This window comes from Tetranychus urticae, chromosome 1 (genome assembly GCF_039701765.1).
Source record: "Tetranychus urticae isolate SD_2017Ah chromosome 1, NJAU_TeUrti_SD_1.0, whole genome shotgun sequence".
Classification (NCBI taxonomy): Eukaryota; Metazoa; Arthropoda; class Arachnida; order Trombidiformes; family Tetranychidae; genus Tetranychus; species Tetranychus urticae.
The window spans coordinates 15,596,156-15,620,898 of NC_142958.1; the positions used below are offsets into that span (position 1 = coordinate 15,596,156).

Consider the following 24,743-nt stretch of genomic DNA (forward strand, 5'->3'; position numbering starts at 1 on the left):
AAAAACTCGACTAATGATAGGTTAAATTCCGATTCAGTTTTTTCTTTCTTGCTGCTGCTTGCTTTCGTGTTTATTGTTGCTCAACAATTTTCTGTCAGTTGGACTCGAAACTCTGTTGACGTTGAAATCTCTTCTTCCAAGCTTACACTTTCTGCTGAAATCTCATTTTATGTTTCGCTTTTGCATCAACAGGAAATATAATCTTATCTTGTTGAAGATGGATATTATTAGCTATTATATCAAGAGCTAATATTTGGACAAGAGAAATGTTTTTGTCAACAAAATGATAATAATGTTAAACAAGATGATGAAGATGATGAGGTTGGATAAACCGTGAACCAGTGTAAAGACAAAGCACAAGGCAAACCCTGGACAGACTAGCTACTGCAATTGATGAGAGTGAGCATCAAGAGATGAAAAAATATATTTATTTCTGGTCAACATTTAGATATCAAAACGAGCATAATCATTTCAAGTGATACTTAATTTTTACTTTACCATTATATTTTGTCAACATCTTTATCAACCCATTTATCCAATGCATTCATACAAGTGTCTTATGGTGAAACAACTTACACTCCAACATCAATCTCAAAACTCTCACCTAATAATTGCAAATCCAGCAACAAGATTGAAATTATTTTCCTTTTGATCTTTTCGAGCATAAATGATGCAAAAAATAACATTTCGCTCGAAAATAACCACGAAAAAGTTGGTTAGAAGTTCTAAAAAAACTAAAGTTCGAACTTTTGTTCTTAAAAAAGTCCAAAAAGAGAAAAATTTTCAGCTGAAACCAAACAAAAAAATCTATGAACAGAAATGTCTTGAATTCGGAAAAGTTCAAACCAAAAGTTTTTGTGAAAGTTCAAATTCCGCTTATGGATTTGGTTGAATGCACTGGTAAATGAATCTGGAAATTCGTTGAATGTTTGTTTGATTCCAAACCTGGATGATTAGTTAATCTCTCGAGTTTCATCGCATTTGAATGACTTTCCAGTTTCATGTAAACAGCTTTTCGAACTGCATTTCAACTCTTTGATTGCAATAAACTATGAAACCAGAATTTCTTGAAAGTTTTATCGATTCTCTTTTGCAAAAACATTTCAAATCTCAAATTCTGGCAATAATAATTGATTAATTCAGTGAATATAAAATTTTGTCAAAAAAGTTGCAAAAATTAAATAAAGGCGCAAAAACTTGAATAAGCACAAATCTTATCCTTTTCACAACTTTCAGTTTATATATTAGTATGCAAATTTTTACATGAAATTATTTTTTCTCTTTTCAAATAATACTTTTTTTCTTCCATGAAAAGATTGAATCTCTCTTTTACAAAACATTTTCAACACTTTATTCCAATTTTTTTTCTCAACTCCTTCCTTCTCTTAAACAAATTGCGACTCAAGCTTGGAGTGAATGTTGCTTTATCTTACAGCTTCTTTTTTAATTATCATTATTATTATCACTCAGTTTTATTATTAATAGAATGGTTATTTATGATTAAATTAATGCAAAAAGAAAATGAAAGGCTTAGAATTTGCTTCTATTCACAGTTAGTAATGATTATCTATTTTATGGAAATTCCGTACAAGAATGGATTCTAAACATGATAAACATTGAACCATTCATGATGGAGTAACACCAAATTTTGCATCATTACCAATGAATATAAATGAAGAGATTTGCCTGATAACTTAAGTTTATCATGCTCATCATTTGTCGATCACTGGAAACGAGGAAAAATGGTGAAAACAGAAAAAAAGGAAAAAAACTTTCCATTCCATTGTATCGACTGTACTTTTCTTTGCCAATTGCATCATTTGGTTGGAGTGAAAAAAGAAAATTTCAATTCAAATGAACTTTTTTTCCATTTTCTTTGTTTAAAAGATTCTCATGCTTTTTTACCTTTCACTTTTCATCATGAGCTTTGTTTACAAATGAATCAAAGCAAGAAACGAGAGAAAAAATCATCTTTAACATGAAATCAAATTCAGTGGACCTTAAAGTTGAAATGATGAACCAAAAATGAAAAGTTGAAAGAAGCAAGAAAAAAAGATGAAAAAATGCAAAACTAAATCATGTATTTTCATGTAATAATCGGTTAATATTAAAATGCTATCAATGTTTATATAAGTTAAATGTTCAACTTTACTTTATTGGGTTGCATTGAATGTAAAAAATGGTTAAATTATAACAAAAACTCCATATTTATATTGATATTCATTGGTTTTTTTACTCATTTCCTTTTCCCCTGTTCTTTTTTCTTCTCCACTATTTTGCATTTTACTTTTTTCTCACCTTTTAATATTAGTTTAGATTGAGTATTAAAAAGATATAAGCTATTATTTGGAAAAGTGAAATTGTTATCTGAAGGAAATGCAGAAAGAATATTCTTAGTTTCAAGTTTTTTTTTTGTTTCATTTCTCGAGTAATTTTTTTGCTCTTTAACCTTTTTCAATTTTCATTTTCAGTGTTGCTCAACTTTATACTTTTTTGATTCTTCACTTTTTTTCTGAGCTATGCTCAAGTCAAGTTTATATCCATTGGAGCGGCAACTATTTATGCATGCGAATTAATTTGTTCATGTTTCATCTATTTAATCGACATTATATTTCATTTTATAAAGTCATAAAGCATCGAGAATTCGTTTCCTTCAGAACTCTCTTCTAAACAGAAAAATCTTTTTCATAAATGTTTACCAAAAATGCACAGTTCAATATTACATGTTACGCCTCCGTAGCAAAGAAATTTGAGGCATCTTTGATTTAAGTACTTATTCTTGTAATATCTCGTTACTCGAGTCAAAGTATTATTGGAACGTGTCAGTGTAGCTTCAGAATAAGTTGCAAGACTTTAATTGCGCCTAATATTAACTCGGAGCAGTCAGAATTAATTTTGACTCCATAAGCTTGAATTGCTAATCGTGTGTCAAAGGGATGAGTTTTGGCAAAATAATAGCGATTAAATATAAAAAGATAACAAATTAAACATTTGAAGTTGAGTTTTGTTACTAAAAGTAAGGATTTGCATTCAACACAGAATATTCAATCAATGAAATGCATGTTAAAAATGTTTTTTTGTTCTATTTGCAAGACTTTTATTCTAATATGGAACCTTTATTCATTATTATTAAAATGCGAGCATACCTAGTAATCATGTTAACATAATTACCCTGTTGAATCAAAAAGCTATGCTAATCATGATAGAGTAATATCAAAATATATCTCTATTATAAAACAAGATAATAAATGAAAAGAGATAAATGTTGATACAAGGGAATTGGTTCACATTAATATCATCTAGTCTTAAGATGGAGAGAAGATTAAGTCAGCAAAAGACACGCATCATGATCAAAGCATTGTATCACATTCAATCATTCATCTGTTGAATTAATGATTAAATCAACTTTTCAGCCGGAATCAATGATGCATCAGCCATGACAATACGCTAGAGTCAATCATCTCTAAAGAAAGTTCAACAATTATTTAACAAAAAGGCGCAAAAGCCAAATGCATCTTTGACGAAACTCGATGAGCTAAAAAGCGCTTCCGAATACAGAACATGTGAAGAGTTAATCGAATATTGAACATTCATAAAAAAGCTATAAAATAGTCTTGATAAATAACTTTGATGCTCTATTGCAATATCAACTGAAGTCTTTTTCCTTTTCAATATGGATAAACATTGAAATATCATTAACAATAAATCAATTTGCGGTTCTAATGAAATCTCAGAGTAAAGACATTTTCCTTGTTTTTATATGATAATAAAAAATTGTTGATAGCGCATTACATTTGAATCTCAAACAGACCAAACCAAATTGATCTAAATATCTCAAGAGAATAATTTCCTGATAACCTTTTGCATGGAACTTTTTTTCCATCTCTCCTCGAATCAATTTGCAGTTATTCATCGTCAAGCTTTTTGCACAAACAAACCAAAACTGATTGCAATTTGGCACTTTTCAAGTCGAATTTCCAAAATCAAAAGAGATGAAATGACTTGGAAAAAATAATAAACTAAACGAAAAAAATAAGATAAGATAAGCGAAAAAAGTATAAAGTTCATGAGATTTTTGTTTTTAGATAATTTACAGGTCTTGTTGCATCATGAACAGAGTTTAATCTTGAATTATCATTTTTTGCATAAAGTTGTTACTTTTTTTAGCCATCTCATCAGATGCACATCAAGATCTTGACAAAGAGTCCAAAAATGATTAAATTTTGATTACACACTACACAAGCTTGTTTTCGAGCTCGATTTTTTTCATGTTATCTCGTCAATACAATTATCACGTTGCAGTGATGCTGCTTATCCGTTCACTGATAACCTTGCCAGATACCTTCTGTTGCAATCAAGTTTGGCTAATTTGCTTTTCTCTTTTGTCTTAACTTTTTTCCCACTTTTCTCTTGTTTCATCTGCACCACGTTTACCTATTCTAATTTCCAGTTCCTCCTCGTATATTAACGGCGGAAACAAGTGTCGATGTGATGAGACGTGAGAACAGTAATGCAACATTAACTTGTCGAGCTCGAGGCTACCCATTGCCAAGGATAACTTGGCGTCGTGAGGATGGTAAACCCATCGAGTATGGCAACTGGCAGGAGAAAAAAGATCAGGGAATCCAACCACGTAAGTTGATTTTCCTCATTCTTTTCGTTTCTTTTTTTTCTCCTTTTCTCATTCCACTTTTCCTACTCTTTACCATCACACCTTTTTTACCTGTTTTTTCTTCTTTTCTTCATGTATCTTTGTTTCATCCTTTTTTCATCGTTTCTTCACCTTTTCCTTTCTTCTATCGCCAACTTTTATTTTTTGCTCAACAGTTTTTTCTTCTATCCTGACATTTTATCATTTCAGTTTCTTATTCATTGTTCTTGAAACGTTCTTGCCTTTTGCAATCCATCATCAAATGAAACCTGAGAAATGATAAACTGCATTCTATTTCATGTATTACCTTACTCTTAGCCTACTTCAATTGCAAACCAGACGCAACTTGAATCAACTTCGAGCTTCAATTTTACTCATTTCAAGATTTTCCTCTTCTCATTCAACTTATTAATTCTCAGGTGCTTCAGCATAAAATTTCTTAGAAAATGTAAACATTCTTTCCAGTTGAATATTTTCCACGAGAAATTTACTAATTTGTTTTATTCATTAGCAAATTTGTGAATTACAAATTTTTTTTCAACCTTATTCCCAAAATGACTTTGAACCCAATGTTGATCTCAACAATATTCATAGTCATCAACTCAAAAAGCTTATTATCACTTTAAGAATGCTTTGAATGTTAAACGGAAAATTCAGTTGAATAAGGATTTAGTCGCATGCATATTCAATCCTGTGTTAATACCTGTTGACAATCAAGAATAAGATTTACTCTAATCTCGCAACCCAAAAATGTAATTCCGTACACATTTAACGCACGAAGAAGAAACTAATTGCATTCAAAAAAATGATGATAAACATAAATTTAAATTTCTCTCAACCAACTATTAAAAAAATGATTAAATTTGACTCAGTTAATTGAATAGAGTTTCAAATTTTTGAAAAGTTTCGAAATGAAATATTCCAAAATTCAATTTCTTTCACTTTGAGTAGGCTTTTAGTAAACCTTTAATTCTCAATTAATCAGACTCAATAAACCTCGAACAATCAACAAAATCGTTCAAACCAATGAAACGAATCGAATTGCAAGAGTATTGTCTTTCAGTTGATTAAACTCGAAACTTCGAATCCATAAAATTCAATTGACTTTTACACTTTTGCGGTTGCATTTTTTGTCGAAATACAATTTTTCATTACAACAGTTTTTGTCCAATTAATCGATTCCATGTAAATCATGATTGGAGGAAACTCGAAGATTTTTGCAGTTTTCTTATCATAAATAACTGAACAATTGACGAGTCACATGCTTGTCAGGTTTTCCTTCCAAGTTAACGTTTTCCCTAAAATTACTTTTCTGGTTCCATCAATAAAGTACTCGTTATCTTTACCATCGTTAACCCAAGTTGGCTCAAGTAAAAATAACAAATTTCAAGTCGATGAAACTCATGGTACGGAAAAGTGATAAAAATAATGATAATAATAAAACTTTTAAAAGTCAATTGAGGTTGACTTAAAGAAGTATCTGTTGGATGAAAACGTTTTAACAGTTTATCTCTGATCCTGTAAAGTTTTTTGCTGTTGAATGGGATTGCCTTAAGTGTTTTACCGAGCATCCACATCATTTGTGAGATGAACATTTTTTTTCCTCCATGAGTACAAGAAAAAAAAAGTTTAGCCTTTTGTTGAGCATTTTTCCGCTCTTCATTTCCCTATCACTTTGTGAACAAAAAAGTAATGGAAAAGTGTATAACCTTTTTTAATGTTGACAGGCTCATTTTGTTTCAAATTTGCACTTCTCATCAGATTCAACAACTTATTCTTTCATCACTTTTTAAATTTTATTCATTGAAAAAACAGACGAAAAGAAAATATCGTTAACATTTTCATCATTATCTGACAATCTTGGAATTCATTCTTCAGCGAAAAAAACATCAAAACTTGAACTGAAGATAGAATGTGTTTTGAAATTTATCGTCTCATTTTACGAAACTTAACCTTTATTTACTTGACTTGCAACTTTTCTTGGATTCATTTCATTTCGAATTTTTCGCAATTTCTTTTCATGGGTCAGTCTGAGAATCCAAGAATGGTTTGAAAGCAATTTTCATGATTTTCATCATTCAGTATTTACGATAATTAATAACCATTATAGTCAATTTACTTTGGCTAATTGAAAATTCTATCATCTTGTAAAAATAATATCGTCAAGAGATTTCACGGTTATCTGAAGAAATTAATCTTTTCTCGTTAGCAAAACTTGTTTCATTTTCAGGAATATTCAATGCATCATGAGGTACTTGAGGTGGTTACTGAAAATGCCTGACCATTAATATTATGGAATGAGTAGAAATGGAATTAGATTTTTAACAAGTTGAAAGAAAACATTGTATTTTCCTTATCAACATATTTTCCTCCAGATGAATGAAGGAAACAATTCGTCATGAAAATGTTTACACGCTTATAAAAGCTGAAAATGCCTGAAACTATTTTCATCTGGATAAGTAATTCCAACAACAAGCTAAATAGGGAATCATCATCACTGTAAAGTATTTATCACTTCCAGTTATACTCTTGCCATTCAAGTTAACCTTGTAAATGTTTTCAATAAAAACAAGTCCAAATGAACGTAAAAGTCAGAATGGATGGTATTGGCCATTTGAAAGAAAAGAGTCAATCAGTAGTTCCATGTGGGAAGCAAAATAAAACAATAACAATTTCGATATCAGGGAGTTTATTTTTTTCCACTTTTCTTCTTTTGTAATGATGAAAATTAACCAATTACAATTGTTTGGTCAGCAATTAAGAAAACAGAGAAAATAAGGAATGAAAAAAAGGAAAAGATGAGGAAGAAAAATATCACCAATAAAAGAGTATTTGGAAGAAGAAGAAGAAAAAAGTAAAAGAAGAAAAGCGAATCAAAGTGGCTTAAGGTGATTATGAGTGTAATGGTTTCTTATGAAAATATAACCATGTAAAGTAAGACTCTTCAAGACCACTAAAAGTTCTGAGAGCAAGATTGTCAGAGAAGAGAAGCAAAAGGACAATTAGTTTTTTTGGTGTTTTTGCCTTTACTCTCTTGTCTCGATTGTTGTTTTGGGTCAATTTCGAGTTTAACTTGTCTTCTTAATGCTTCATCACCGTCATCATTGCCAACCATCTTTTACCTCTTTTCATTTCTTTTTATTTCCTTTTTTTCTCCCTTCATCTTTGCCTTTTCCTTGCTCACCAGCAAATATTACCTCTTTAGTTCATCACCTCTTCAACCAGAATCACCCTTGAGCTATTGTTAACTGGACAAGTTGAATTTGTCCCAATAGAATCAAAAAGACGAGATGAAAGAAAACTGAGATTTCCGTATTTTCTTCATCAATTTCCGTTCCAAAAAAAAGAAAGTCCAACCTTTCATCTCAAGCACAGTGATTAAGTTATTCACAAGAGTCTAACGAGTCGAGGATGAATAACTAAACAATTTTCAGCGAAATGAGACATTTCACAGAAATCAATTTCTTGGCTTCAGATAGTTACAGATTATTCTTCTGATTTTTTGATGGAAATATTTCTTTGCATTTCGCATAAAATTGTCATTAATTGCTACAATGTAATTTCAACTGAGAGTAAGACACTCATGAAAAGTTCGTACAAGTTGCGTGACATTTTATTGTCTAGAAGAGTTTACTTCTGATGATGATAACGATGATGAAAACTTGTGAGTTTTATGGATTTTTTATTTACTACAAAAATGCCAATTGAATAATGTCGATTCAATTGTAATTAAAGGTTACATGGCATTTCACAGGGAAACCCAAAGCTTCATTTTATTGTTTCTATTATTGCCCTGAATTCAAGTCTTTTTTTATTCTCGTTTCCTTTTTGACCATCGCTTTCAACCTATTTAATCTTGGTTTAACCTTAAGCTAATTTACCTTTAAATGGAATCACCAAAGACAATCAAAGCTTCATTCCAGTTGCTTGTTCATCTTCTTTTGTCTTCTTGTTGGCCTTTTTTGTTCTTTACTCTTTTTTCCCTTCTTTTTACCCTATCAATTTCGAACCTTATTTATCTCGATGCTTTTTTTATACAATCAACGTTTACTTGATATTTATACTTATTTCCTTTCCAACTTTCATTACTTTTTATCGTTACAGACAAAACCTATAAGAAGAAACTCTTTATTATTCGACTTTTATTCTCATTTACTAATTTATTTTTTGACATTTTTTCACTTTCTTTTCTCATTTACTTGCAACTTTTACTTTTTTCATTCTCATTCTCATTCTCATCATCAGCCTTTCATCATTTCATCATTTCAAGTCATGCTTTTTTAGTTATACTTGATTAGCACCTAATTTGGTGTAAATTAAGGTTCAACTTAATCAGTGTGATAACAAGATTAATCATGCTCAACTTGAAATAAATCTTTGTCAACTTTGTAGCCTCGTTGTTCTGTATTTATGCTCATTTAAATTAACTTTGATGCAGAAAATCGTTTTTTTGATTGTCAACTATTTTCGTCTCCAATTACTCAATGCATCTGGCTAAATCCCTTTAATCTGTGTCGTTTGAGGATAAATAAACTTTTCTTCAGTATCAAGCAATAGTCTAATTTCATTTCATTAGAAAAGCTTTTGTCAAATTAAGGATTACAATCATTTTTATTCACGATATTAGATAATAGAGGGAAACGATTGATTAAAATGACTGAATTGGAAAGATTCTTACATAAAATTTCGCGAAATTATAATTTCTGGATGAAACTAAGCTTACTTTTTATGTTAGCCCAACCAAACAGATTTTTTTGTGTAGTTCAAGATCTACTACTGACATATACACTGCAGCGTAAAAGTTTGGAACCGGTATTCATTTTGATGTAGGGACTAAACTATTGATCATAATTGGATGAACTTTTACAAGATCGTAGGTCTCAGTGATCAATATCAACGTTTGCTCTATATGCTTACACTCATTATGGCACAGGATTCTTCGATGTACATTGCAGAGTATTGCAAGGTTAGATTTTTGTTTTCGACTTTTCGAACTTTTCATACTTGCTGTACTTCAGCAGCAGACCTGTTTCATGACATTATATCTTGTTTCCCTGAATTATCACTAAATTAGGTTTCTAAATGAAATCTTCAATCGTTTTGCTTGGCCGTAACGCAATCGGAACCGTGATCTATATTTGATCCCCAACTTCCACCCTGAGTGATCTGAGTGAGCTCAAAGTCTAGTAAACTGGTGTAGATTTAGTTAATTTTTTGGTTAAAAATGTATAGCACAAGACTTTAATTGATAAATATAGTCATATAATTTGCGATTCATGTGAATAAAATGATTACAAAGAAATGGTGGAATTCTAGTTTTTATAATAAGATTTATTAAATTGAATTATTTTCCATTTTAAAATACATATGTAAAGGATGTAATGCGTAAAAAGTGAAGATTATTTTAATTTGAGTAGAATGAAGATAGAAATGACAATGATAAGAATGGTGCCGGAAAGAGAAGAAGACACAAACTGGACATTCTTATCAGTGTCTTTTTTACTTTAATTCTTTTCAAATCTATATCTATACCATATATAAAGTCAAAACATGAAATTTTTGCGTAAAGATTGTGGCCAAACTAAAAGGATTCTAAAGGAAATTTTTTCACAGCCTGAAAGCCATGATTAAACTACATCCACGAAAAATAGTCTGAGCTTCATCGGAATTCAGGTACCTGAGAAATTAGCGTTTAAACAGGGTAGGGGAAAAAATGCAGAATCCGTATCTTTTACCATTGACTTTGGGGGAAAAATTTTTTTGATTTAGGTTGATTGCTGGTTTATTGTTAAATTAGAAGGATACGTAAAATCATTTTTCGAGTAAAGAGTTAGGTAAAAAATATGTTGCCTCAACTGTTGAACCAAGTTTTATTTTATTTTTTCTCATTGACAATGGTTTTTCATCAATAATTTGAATTTTTAAATGTGGATTGGATTTTTTGTATTCAGTGAAAAGATCAGTCATGATCGTGGCTCAGCTTGTTAAAATAATCCTAAATTTTTACGCGTTACACCCTTTATAGTGTGTAAAATGTATATTTTCGGGCACATTGATTTATTTTTGCAAAAATTTTCAGTCGTTTGCTTTACGTGAATATCCAAGTATATATTCTTAATCTCAGATTGATCGATGCGACTTTTTATGCGAGATTTGAAGCTACCGGGCTGAAATTCAACATATCGTTTAGTCTCATCAAAATAACAAAAAATCAAATGAAATTTTTGTTATTTTGATAATACTTAACGCAGGCTGAATGGCTTTTAAGACTGAAGAGGCTGGAGTGTCTGAAGATAACGGCTGTTCTAGAACAGTGTGATCGTCTGAACTGGATGGGAAATCTTGGCGAACAGCAGGTCTTATAGAACCAGAAAGCGCGATGATTCCAACAAAATGATAGAAAAAACGATTTTTCACACATAATTTTGATTTTTCAACTATTTCAATTTGACTAAAAGACTAAAAAATTCACTGAATCACTTTTCAAACTTCAATCTTCAATTGATACTTTTTCTCTGGAAAAAACGACTTTTATACTCATTCAATGATACAGATGTGCAAATAGCTGCATTGTCCGATGCCATAAAATAACATCAGGTAATCAACAAAAATTATAATCATGTCAATTTCATGCCAATGTTTATTTGTATAGTAATTTTTGAACTCGAGGATAATCAAACTGGAAAAGAATAAAATATCGTGGAGTTTCTTATACTGAATTAATCTAGCTTTACACAAGTGATGCTTGTTGATTTAAAAAGCTAAACAGCTTAATCCAACTTACCATTCCTGAGATATTGATAAATTACGAAAAGTGATTGAGGTAATGGAGTCTGCACGATATTTGATTGTATTCCATTTTGATTTACCTCGAGGTTTTAAATTACTAAACAGATATTTATTGTTATTGAATTGATATGCAGACAAATTTTGTTGAGTCATTGATGTTTTTATGAAAAAATGCAGCTATATGCACATCTGTATCAATGGATAGTATAAAAAGTGGGTTTTTGCTGCTCGAAGACGAGACACACTGTTATGGAAAAGCCTTTAGCTGCAGATGCTCCAGCAACTCCCGTCTTGGCAGCTATTTAGTCTGTATTCAATCAGCGTTCAGTCAGATCAAAATAACAGTTTTGTTATTGTATTTTAATGAGACTGAAGGACGCTTCGACTCCTTGTGACATAGCCGCATAGATAAATCTTCGATTGATTTTATATTCACGCGAATCGAACGATTGAAGTGCCCGAGAACGTATTCCAAAATGCAAAATAATCCAATTTAATAAATCTTATTATTTAATCTAGAATTTCATCCAAAAGCTCATGGCATGTAGAACTAATATGGAATACCAGAGGTTTCTCGGTCAGTAGCTGCATAAGGCGAAATGTATGGAAAAAGGTCAAAATAAGGGTTTTTCATAGTTATCTTTGAAATGACTTATCAGGTCAAAACTAATTATAAATCATTAAATTCATGAATATTAGCCAGAGTCATTCTTGGTGAAGTTGAAAGATGAAACAGGAAAAGGTCAAAAAGTTAAAATTTGAAATGATTTTAGATTAAAGGTAAATCATGACTAATAATTCATATTAAACATTTAAATAAATAAGGTTAGTTTAAGTTATAATAAATCAAGTAAAGTTGATACTTTTAACTAACAATTATCATGATAATTTTTGGACTCTTTATATATAACACGTAAAATAGTGAAGAGAAGAGATGAAAAGAGAAAGCCTAATTTAAGTTGAACTGATGATGATTGTTGTATGTAAATGTCTCAAGATATATGCACATGTACAAAAATGTAACTAGGAATGATTTTCATGATTACCTTTAACATCCTCTTCATCATCACTATCATCACCATTATTATAAAGAGCATAATAATGGCAATCATCCAAATCTGTGCAGTCAAACAAGGTTACCCTTTGATTCCTTTACTTTTTTCTGGTGTCATTTTTATTATCATACACTAGTCAAACTGTAATCATCATTATCATTAAACCATCAAAAATGTTGAGCAAGGTTGGAAAGGGCAAAACTTTGAACCACAAAGAAGGAAAGAAATTATCATCATTTAGTGCTAAGTTCAAGCTCATTTGTTTCATTTCATTTCTTTTCTGTTGCATTTATTCTTCATCTCACATTTTCAGCCTAATCATGAGGTTGCCTTTTGCTTCCTGTGATTGCTTATTAGAAGCAAATTACATTGTAAACAATAAGCACAGTAAAGTTAATCGTTGGACCAATTACTGTGGGTGGATCAGGAGGGGTTCAAGTATGCTCAGTATTTTTCAACTTTTGTCTCTGATTACCTTTTTCATGTTGATCGGTTTCCTCTTTTCTCTTGCCTCGACTTTTCAAAGAAATTATTCATTTGTACAAGTTTGATGATCTGAATGATTAAATGAATTGATAATGTAAATTATTTTCAACGTAATTCTAAAGGATCAAGTTTATTCTCTGATAGTTTCACAAAATTGTTGAAAAACTATTCTGATTGCTGGTGTCACAAATCTTAAAAATTGAGTGAAATTTGCAAAATCCATTTACTGTATAAAAATACTTATTTGACTTTCACGTAAGACTGTGCCAGGACATTGCGCCTGTTCAGGTTCTGTACACAAGTTTAACTTTTATCTCGCTCAATATTTTTATTGCTTTATTCAATCTGTATTGCTGCATCGTAATTTCAGCAATGAAATTTGTGATTAAAAAGCGAGGGAATATTGACAAGATGTTTTTTTCATGAAAATCTTGCAAAACTATCGACCATGATTGTTGATCGAGTGATAGATTATCGTTTGATTGAGCGGTGAAAGGATATTTTTGTTGAGGTTTACTGATCTCTAAGATATTGTTAAAAGGTTAACTTTGCAAAGTCACTTTAATCAGATGAAAATAAAATCAACTTGAAAGTGAGTAACAAAACAGTCACACAGAATCTTACACAATGTAGTGTTCACATTGACCAACACAATGAGCCCAATGAAACCAACAAACTTACGGAGAGTGAAACAAAAATTAAGACTAATGGTAAATGGGTTTGTCATTGGACCTTCAAAGTCATAATTTACTACTTGTTTGCCGAGGAAAAACTTAAGGTCAAAATAAAGGTTACAATAAGTCAATCGGGAGAATGAATCCTTTGCTTTCCTTTTACTCTTTTCCCATTTTCTTTAGTTTATTTTCTTCATCATCATTACAACAAACATCATCACTTTTTGACCAATCGATGGCTTTTCTTTTCTTCCTTGACTTATTGTCATTCTCCATGCCTTTGATAATCTTTTCATTCAAACAACATTAGAAAAAAAAGTTTGATCTCAACACTATCCAGCCCAGTCTCGATCCTTAAAAGGAGAAAAGTCGCATTCCATTATGATACAAGTTCGATAAATTTATTAAAATATAAATCAGCGCCATGGCACAATCTAATATGATTGATCTCGCAAGATCTGCCTTGGCACATAATTGGATTCTTATGTTTAAGATGCAACATTTTTTAGTTTAATTTGCATGTTTTTCGGAGCTAGTATTGTCTTCAGATGGAAATTGATCATTTTCATTTTGATAAGCGAGTTGATGTTAGCTGCAGTGTCAGTTAAGTAACTCTGATCAGTGATATCAGAAGCGTATGGTTCCCTATTAATAAGAGCTCAGCTCAATCTTCAATGTTGCTTACTTGGTTATAACCAAGCTGTTCATTTGGTTTGCCTGCAAAATATTTCGTTTTACACTTTTCTATAAATAACAATAACATTTCATTCGATGAATTTTTATACAAAATATTTCTTTGTGAAAATAATGAAATTTTTCTCGAGTAAATGTTACAAATTGAAACAAAATAAACTTTTCAGCAATTCATCACGATTTGCCAATATTGTAACCAAACTCTTTTACTTTCATTTTTACCAACAAAAGCTCATTATTATAACAATATTAATAGAAATCGAATATAAATCAACATGAACGATATTCTGATTGAACTTACAGGCAAAAACTTATAATAAATTTCCAATATCGTTGATAATGGAATGGAAAAGAGTTTTAATCTCAATAATTCATTCACTTTTTTATACGCTTTACTTGATACACTTTATAACTCTAACACTTTCATGGGTTTGCTAAAATGATTGACCAACAAAGAATATCGAGAAAAAATTTAAATTACCGAATCAAATTTAAAGTGAACTGAAACTTTGAAACTCTTTTTTCCATTCGGTAATCAGATTATCATGCATTTCACTGAAACTTTGAAACATTTGAATAAAAAATGATAGACAAAGTTTCTCTTCTTTTCGGTTCAATCTTTTTCTACCTTTACTGACTTGTGATTTATGTTCAACAGTTTAAATAGTTTATAAACTATTTTCAAGTAAGCAAAAAGACTAAACTAATAATATTTCAAGTTTGTATAAATCAAGTTCAGGTCAACCCATGAATAAAATTTTCTCTCAACATTACGATAACTTGAAGAATGGATAAGGAAGGAAACGCAAAACATGGTAAAAGAAAATTTTTTTCCCATCAAATGATGAATGTTGAATCATTTAGAGAATCATGAAAGGCAATATTTTGTTTCAAACTAAAATGATGGAATCCCAAATTACGTTTCATGGAAAGGTAATGAAAAGTAAATAAAGAAATATCAAAAGATAATTTGTTGATGAACAAGTTGGAACTCTTGATTAGCAACTTTCATTCCCTTCTATTCATCACTCTTGCAAGGTAATTAATAGTTGAACCTGAGATTGCAAATTACGTAAATTTGAACGAATTCAACTTGAGAATAATTTTAGTTGATATTATTTCAATTCTCGCGAGATTTCCGGTCAAATTAAAATTCATCCAAATAATCAGTTTACAGTTTTTTTTCCTTCTTCACTCCTTCATTAAAAGTAATCAAATGAAGAGTAAATCGTTTAGTGACTTGGTTTGATGGAACAGCCAAGATAGATTTGATTCGAGCAGAATTTTGATGGTGAAGAAAAGAGCATAAAAGGTTACTCTTCTGATCGAAATGATAATATTCAGTTTGATAGATATAAATAAATTCTCAGATTTCAAGTGAAATTTGAACTCAAATCAGTGAGGAAGAAGAAAACAGAAAAGAAGGAATTTAGAAGAGAAAAAGACTTTAAAATGGTAATTTGTCATTTGATCAATCATATTCTGAGATTGCAACTTTTCCATTTCATTTTTGCTTCCATCATTTTGTTCAGCATCAACAGTATCCACCATCATCATCATCATTACCATCTTCTCTTTCGTCATCACTTCACTTCATTTTTCTCTTTTCTCTTCTTCTCTTTTCATCATCATTATCATCATGTTATTTTCATGATAATTTATGAATAAATGAATCAACTTTCCATTTTGTATCATCAATATTTCCAACAGTAAACAGATAAATCTCTTTTTTTATTCATTCCAATTTTTCCACCTTCAAGTTGCAAGTTTACTCGATTACAATGAAAACTTTTCCAACACTTTTCTTATTCATTTGAAAAGTTGGAAACAAAAAGTTTTTTTATCTCTTCAATTCGTTGCAACTAGCAAAAGGTAAAAGGTGCAAATCGTTAGCCATGAAAAGAGAAGTAAAATTGTGATGAAAATTTCTTTAGGCTATCATGGTGTTCTGGTGAGGTTTAAACATTACGCCAATGTTGAAATTTAATATGACTTTTCTTCTTCTTTTTGCACATCATTTTACTCTAATTAGGCCAACAATTGTTCAACTTTAAATTATAAATTGAATCCATTAACTTGAATCAATTTATTCTTCGTCTTGATTCGTGTTTCCCATTTCCTGATGATTCAAATGAAGATAATAATTGCATAAAGAGAAAGAATATTTTTTTCTTCTCTCTTCTTCTACTTCTTGGAATTTCCTTGCAGCATTTTGCTCCAATGATTATTATTGTTAAATGTTGTTCAATTTAACATCTGAACATGAACGATAAGAAGAAAAAGGGTTTGAATATAAGAATATTAGAAGTGAAAAAATGCAACGAATAATTCATGATTCAGAAGCGTGTATTGATCAGTGAATCAATACAATCAAACAATAACTCAACAAAGTCGAGTGTTTTTTCATCAACAAAACTGATAAAAATGTTGTTAACTCACCATCATCATTATGTTGTGTATAATAAAAAATAATCATTATGAAGAGAAGAATTAGTTTCAATCATTTTCCTTCTTTTTCCTTCTCTTTCACTGTTGATCAATTTACAATTCTCAAAAATCGTAAACTCAATTTGTTCATGAAATGAGAAACGAAAAGATTTGGTAAAACCAATTAGAGATTGAGTCGTTCTTTTGATTGTTCATTTTCTTCAAAGTGGACAATTAACTTGTAAAATGGATTCAGGTTAATAGAAGCAATTGTTGAAATTGCCAGCCATTTGCTCATTTATAGTTTCCATCATTTCCATCAGAATCGTTGCAACCATTTGCTCAAGTAAAACTCTTCCGTTCTAGACTTCTGAGACTTCTACATTATCTTAGAAGTGCGTGCAGAATCATAACTGATGAATATTATTAAACCATTAAACCTTTTCCAATTAATGTATGGTCATTACAGAGTTCAGTCTCTGAATTTCGTTTCTCTTGTAGTTTCAACTTGAGCAAAGCAAATCAAACTTGGTTCAGTTCGTTAGTTTACACAAAATATTTTCTAGGATCAACCAAAACTGTGAAGTTTCTTTTGGTCTGTTAACACGATTGGTTTACGAAATTGACTTGAAACGAGATCGTTTAAGAGAATGTTATTTATTGCATTTTACCTGAAACTTTCAGTTCGCAACTAATGCATTCTCTGGTTTTTAATCGTCAAGAATTTGGAAAATTCAAAAGAATGGAATTCAATTTAGAAAAATTTTCTACGTTTGAAATAAGATATTCAGATTTGACTGGGTTTTCGTTTACTCTTCCTGGAAAAGGTTGGTTGATTGGAATGTTTTCATTGTTATCGATTTTATTGTTTGGTAAAGTTTGGATAACAACAATCAAATAATTGTTGTTGTTGAAATGATGAAAAGTCAGTGTCAGAATGAATTTAATTGTAGATTATTTGGTGATTTTCACTTCGATGGATAAATATTTGGTTTAATCAAGTGAACAAAAGTGAGACAACCTTTGGGTTCAATGAATATAAGCATTTGTATAATTACCAAAGGCTGTCACATTCTTGAAGGAAAAAGATCTTTCTTTAGTGGGAAGAGGATAAAAAGTAGAGGAAAACAGGCAAAGAGAAAAGGGTAAAGAAAAATTGTTTCAGAATACTTTTCAACAGATAACTTTCAATATCTATTCTGATTTATTCTTTTCCTTGTTTCTCTACTTTTTTCTTCTGGTTAAAATGGTTAGTATTATTAGTAACGCAATTTCACTTTTACCATGTAAAACAATGGAATAATATTGATCATCATCATCATTGCCGTCATCATCATGATATTGATGCATCAGTTTATCGATCGAAAAGTGGAAAAAAGGAAAACAGAACAAAGAACAAAGAAGATGATGATGATGATAAGCATCCAAAGTTGAAGTAAAATTATCAGTTGCATTTGAAAATGAACACCAATTACGAGCAGTTCTGGTCAAGATTTCATTTCCTTCCTTTCCTTGCCAGCAGAAAGTGAACAAAGAATAATTTATTAAATCTAAAAATATGTCCATTTCATTTTCCATTTGAATTGAATCATTTTGGAAACTCTGATTTATCAATCCAAATTGAGAAACGAAATCAATTGAATCAAGTTTTAAATCCAATGGCGAAATGATGAAATGAATATTGCATTGAAATCCATGAATCAAAGTGAAACATTTTGCAGTTTTGGAAATGAAACAAGAATAAAAAAATTGAAACATTGACTGTTGAAATTATTCATTCGTGTGTTGATGCTCAACTTGTTTCTCTGTGAAATCAAAGTATCTATTTATAGTTAGATTCAACATTGAAATAGACTTTTCTCTTTTTTTGCTGTTGATGATAAACGAAGTGAATTACTTTTGATAAATTTTTCCAATTAGTGGTCAAACTTGTTTAACCCATTGAATTAATCAAAAAATGATTGGTAAAAGTTTCAATTTTCATGTTAATTTTTCATTAGACTAAGTGTTATCTTTTGACGTTTCACTAAACCTTTTTGTACAGTCAACAATGAAAGATTAATTAGCCTGAAAAATGATTCTGAAGAGACAAAAAAAGATGAGAAGACAAAGCTAACGTGAAAAAGGAGAAAAAAAATTCTATTTACAGTGATGATGATCATTTGATATGAGAGTATCGTCATTCCCTGTATAAACAGAACATGATTGGAAAAAAAGAGAGAAAAGGAAAATGAACATTTTTGATTAAATATGATGATAAAATTTGATTATAGTAATGATAATGATAACATGAGATGAAAACAAAGTAAACCACTTGACTCAAGTTTCTTGTTAATATCAATTCTATTTCCGGAAGATTAATGAGTTTTGACATTTTATCCTCACAGAAGAGGCCAACAAGGAACTGAAGAAAAAGGTAAATCTAGATATTTATTGGAATATCAAAGTTTACTAATTTTCAGTTTCGTTGCTTCTTTCAGTCAATTGAGTTTTTATGGCAGCTATTGGGAGTTGAAAACAGGGAGTGAAACAGGGAGTGAAGTTAAGTTAAGTAGGAATATTTTTTTGGTTTGTTCTTCAAACTTGCAATTCCATTGGAATTGAAGTGAGCCGAGATTTGCGAGTGTAAATTGGTTAATGTTGATGTTAATGATGAGTTTAATCTTGGTTGAGACGAACTTTGGATCGAAAATCTGAGCGCATTGAAAGTGTAGACCCAATTGAACCCTTGGGAAGCATTAAGGTTCGTTGGTAAATTAATTTAAATTGAACAAGGTCCTAACATTTAAAGATGATATGAGTTTGGAGACAAAAATAATCCAAGATGATTCTATTTACGATGAAAGGTTCAATTTACATTATCATGAAGCATTTTATGCTTAAAAGCAGAGCACAAAAAGTCGTTTCCATCAGGTGGATATAGAATGAAATAACCTAAGATAAGCTCATGAAATCATGGTAATGAGAAAAAATAATTGTTGCTCATTTCTTTAGCATAAAGTGTAATTTGAGAGGCAAAAATCTTTTCCAACTTTTTTCTCCATTTTCATCCTTTTCTTTTTTTCATGTCTTTTTTCACCTCACCTTTTAGGTTAAACAAGGTTAAACTTTTGATTTGAATGGCTCGATGAACCAGAATTGAGCATGGAAAAAGAATGAAACTTTCTTGCTCTATCAAAATGAAAATTGTCATTACTTTTTATTTGCATTCTTTGCACAATCCATTGATGAGATTGACTCAATTCGAAGGAAAATACATTTAAAATCTTCGAACTTGTATTTCCATTATTATCGTTGATTTATCGAACAAGAACATGAAGTTGAAAGTGTTGTAAATTATACAATTTTGATTATTTTTGTAGTAAAAAAAGTACGAAATTGAAAAGTATTTAAGTTGTGTCTGCATGGAAATTAAATTGAATTTTCATTTGAATACTTTTACTCTTCTCTGGTAAAATGTAGTTTCATTAATACAATGAGTTGAGCAATCGAAATTTTTTCTGTTTTCATATCAAATTTCTTAAACAAATTTATCGTAACTTTTCATTTTCTTAATAACAATGATATTAATCTCAACATTTATTTGTATAACTTTGAATGAGTACAAATTTGAACTTTCACATTATTCAACGTAAACATTTCAATTATTTGTTTATCGAAGTTATTGTTTGATATTTCATTTCTTATTAATCATTTGGAAAGTGATAAAACTATTTATACAGGAAAATTTCGAAGCTAAACTTTTCGATTTTTTGAAAATGCAGAAATCTATTTTCATAATTTTGTGCAGTTGAGTTTTCGGTGTTTGACCTTTTTGTTCAGTTTTTTGTTCAACTTACGTTGGAAAACCTTTTCCAGGATCGAGATGCCTTTTCTGAAGAAACCTTTAAACTCTTTTTTATCTCGTTTTCAGAATTTTCTCTGAAAATTAATTCTCTTAAGTTGTTGATGGTGATACACTTTGCTTTCAAAAGTAAAGTTATCATTAAAAATTCATCTTGAAAAATTAATTATCATCACGTTATGTTTGCTTACCTTACCAAATTTGGTTCGTTGAAAAGCTGTTCAGGTTAACTGAGTTTCTTGTTTTTCCATCATTTTCATTCTTTGCCCAGCTTTTAGTCATTATCATCACACAAAAATTGCTTGAATATTACATTATATTGAATACAATATTTGAAATGAGGGACGAAAACCAATTTTTCCCTCCAAGTATAATTCACTGTTTATTCATTAATCATTTTTTGCCTCTTCATGCTCTTTCCACCCGACACTCTGAATCAAATCTTTTCCTTTCCAGCACTTTTCCATCCTGATATTATCTGACCTTTTTACTCTTTTCAACTTTACATTCTTTACAAACATTTTCGTCTTCATCCATGATAACAATGCCTCCTAACTAATTAACAAAAATTTCTTTTTTCATTCATTCTTTTCAGCTGAAGAATTTGAAGGCGAACAACTGACCATAAACAAAGTGAGTCGTCTTCACATGGGTGCTTACCTTTGTATAGCTACCAATGGTGTTCAACCTTCAGTTAGCCACCGAATCATCTTAAATGTTCACTGTAAGTCAACTTTGATTCCTTTGTATCCACCATAACCTCAGTCTCCATCGACACATTAACCGACCCTCAAGCCTTGACTTAGCTTAACCTAAATTCACTTGACTTACGGTTGATGATTATTGGCTGTTGTTGCCTCTAATGGGAAACGAAAGTAAACGATAAAAACAATAGATATTAATGATACATATTTAGTGTTGATCACAACTCACCTCACTTGACTTTTATTCATCTTTTGCCTCCCATTTACAGTCCCAGTTCATGTAGCCAATATTGTTTTGTTCCAGTTCTCCACTTTTTTCCATAACATTTTCTTCTCGCTCATTTTCAGTGTTGATCATCATATAGCACTCAATTATCACTTCATTCTTAACAATTCTTTTCAATATACCAACATTCGTTATACTCACTCCCACCACTACCATCATCATCATCATTATTAGTATTGTTATTATTATCATTATCATTACCTTATTCTTTAGCTGACATTATGCTTTATTAAGATTCTAACGCCTAACGAGCCTGAATTGAACTGTGAATATCCACTCAACCTTCACTATCATTTTCTTTCTTCCACAACAAAATCTTCTTGTTCCTTTCATTTACTTTTTCTCCTCTTATCTCTCTATTACTGATTCTTACTCATCCTTTTTTTAACATGACTTTTAGCCTTTCATTGTCTCTCTCTCACTCTCCGTCTCACTCTTCTGAATAACATCATCTTTATCTAGCCTCCAACCCATGAATCTCTCCCTCTTGGTCTGATTAATGGTATTATCTGTGTAGAAACATGTTCATCTCAACTTATCTCACACACTCACTATTCATCTTGATTGTTGTCTTCACTTTTTTTCCCTCTTCCTGACTGTCTTTTTATGTCGCCCTCTTACCGTCTCTTTCGCCATTATAACACTTTCATTCACTAACCATTATCATTCAGTTCAACTTGCCTTCTCATCAACATTTCTCATCGCCATCACTATCACCATCAATATGAGTTTATCATCATCTTAATCATCTTATTCTTTGTCTAAATAATGTTGACCAATAGCATTTTTTTGTCTCTCTTTTCATTCTTCATATTGCTCATCTTTGGCGACAAAACAACATGTTTCTCCATCACAATGAGCGATTCCTTTTGCTGTACACAAAACCAAATGATAATCATGATCGCAAGTCAAGCTGACTGCCTTTTTCTGTCCCATCAGTTTGACTCCTTGTCCTGTGTTCATCCAATTTGACACAAATCAATGATCAATTGCATCAGCCTTTTTTGTCTTCCAAATCATTCCTCTTTCTCTTCTCTCTTTACTGAATCTTGATTCTTTACTTATCTCCATCTTACTCCTATCAATTCCCATTCTTGTTGTACTTTTTCATTGTTATTCTGTTATTTATTTTTTCTCTGATTTTTTCCTCTTCTTTTTTTCTCTTTATCACTCGGATTCGTCTTAAATAATCTTACAAATCTTCTTCCTTTTCTTATTTCTTTTTTCTCTCTTTCTGCTATTCTTTTGTCTACTAAACATACTGTGATCAGTTCCGCCAATGATATGGGTACCAAATCAGCTAATCGCTGCATCAATGGGCAGTGATGCAGTATTGATTTGCAATACAGAATCTTCACCAAAATCAATCAACTATTGGACAAAAGATGATGAAGATGCCTTAATATCTAACGATAAATATGAGATACACACCGTTGAGAGGCTTTATCGAGCCCAAATGATACTTAAAATAAAAGACATTTCACCAAATGATTTTGGAACCTTCAAGTGTTATGCTCGAAACTCACTTGGTTCAACTGAAGGTTCAATCAAATTATATGGTATAACACCTTTTCTTTTATCCATAATCTTGTTCCTCTGAATTATCCTTATCATAATGATAGTAACACTATTCATCTGATAAAATTTTCCTCCCACACTTTTTCCTATTCAATTCATTTCGCATGAAAATGACTTTGAATTCTCAACTTTACTTTTGCCTCCCTCATATTATTCACATATTTTTTGCTAAATGATTAGCCTTTCAGTTCCAGGTTTTATTTGGTCGATCAAATTTGTTTTTCCCTTTAGGCCAATTCGTAGCTAAAAGTAAATATTTTTTTTCATTTTATTCCACAGGCATTCACTCTCCTGGAGGTAAAGGTGCTCGTCGTGATCCAACCAATGCTAGAAGTCGAAGTTCTAACGGTAATTTAATCATAAAATTGCATTTTATAAAAATGTTTTTCGAATTTTCAAAGAAACGAAAATTTCGCAAAAATATTGTCCAACGTTAAATAGCAACCTTGTTTTATTGATTTATAAATTTGTCTTCGCTTAAAGAAAATAAATTATTGAATCAGAACCAGAATTTCTAGCCCGATAGACAATAGTTCCTAGCACTTGATGCAATAATGAATGATGATAGAAAAATATTGAAGTCCCGATACATGAAAGTCGATAAATAGTTATCTAATCAATGTTGTAATGAAATTGTGTATCAATATTGAATCAATACTAAAAAGATAATTCAGACGGAATCAATGATTAAAAGTAGATTGCTTAGCGACAAAAACTATCGATAACAAGATAATAGTTTATTCAGTTTCAGTGCAACGAAAATTCAACTAATGAAAGAATTGTATTACTAATTTTGCCTTTTCATTTCTATTTATTCTCTAAATGAAATTCTGGAACAAACATGAATGAAAACACACATTGGATACCTTGGAATTTTCACACAACTTTACTGGTTGACCCTTCTCAGATGGTTCCGATGTTAATAATGATATAACTTCAGGTAACCAAAAGCAAAGTAAAACAATGTCCATAGTTGTTAACCTTGTAAATATCATTTTCAATTTAATCTTTGTAACTATAAATTATTAAGCAAACGATATTATAATAAAGTGTAAAAATTTCTTTCATGTAACACAAAGTTGTATATTGTTTCCATGTAAATTAATCGACAATTGAGTGGCGAAGAGAAAATAAAATTTAAATTTGCTTTTTTCTATCCAATCTGTTGCATTCATTTCGGTCTTACGATCTTTCACTAAATAATTTGCTCGGCATAATACAGCAACTTTCGTCATTCTATATTTGACGTCAAAATCATGAGCCAAAAAATGTTGAGTACATCATGATGCACGTTTTACGCCAAGTTTAAACATCTTTGCAAAATTGAATCAATGTTAATAGCTTCAATATCGAGAGGAAATATTGATGAGTAAACAATAATGAATATTTTATTGAAACGTGAACAATCCTGGGTTAATGGAACCATTTTTCATCTTTTCTTAATCATTACATAAGATACTCCCATGTCAAGTTTCCGATTGACCTGTTATCAAGAATGTCAGTTGTTCGAAGGAAAGAAAAAGCGTTCAGACTATAGATTATATAAGTGATTATAA

The 24,743-nt window shown here is 30.6% G+C and overlaps 1 protein-coding gene across 2 annotated transcripts in view; it reads left to right on the top strand.

Annotated features, from left to right (window-relative positions):
- LOC107367788 (lachesin-like) overlaps positions 1-24,343 on the top strand; it is a 38,608-nt gene extending 14,265 nt beyond the window's left edge. The window contains exons 4-8 of one of the 2 annotated variants that reach the window (XM_015935539.3): positions 4,451-4,633; positions 21,215-21,343; positions 22,881-23,168; positions 23,467-23,535; positions 24,095-24,343. In XM_015935539.3, the coding sequence (XP_015791025.1) occupies positions 4,451-4,633; positions 21,215-21,343; positions 22,881-23,168; positions 23,467-23,535; positions 24,095-24,216 (791 nt within the window). In that variant the 3' untranslated portion in view covers positions 24,217-24,343. The remainder of the gene's footprint in view (positions 1-4,450; positions 4,634-21,214; positions 21,344-22,880; positions 23,169-23,466; positions 23,536-24,094) is intronic. The other variant, XM_089266284.1, reaches the window with a different exon arrangement.
- The last annotated feature ends 400 nt before the right edge of the window (positions 24,344-24,743 follow it).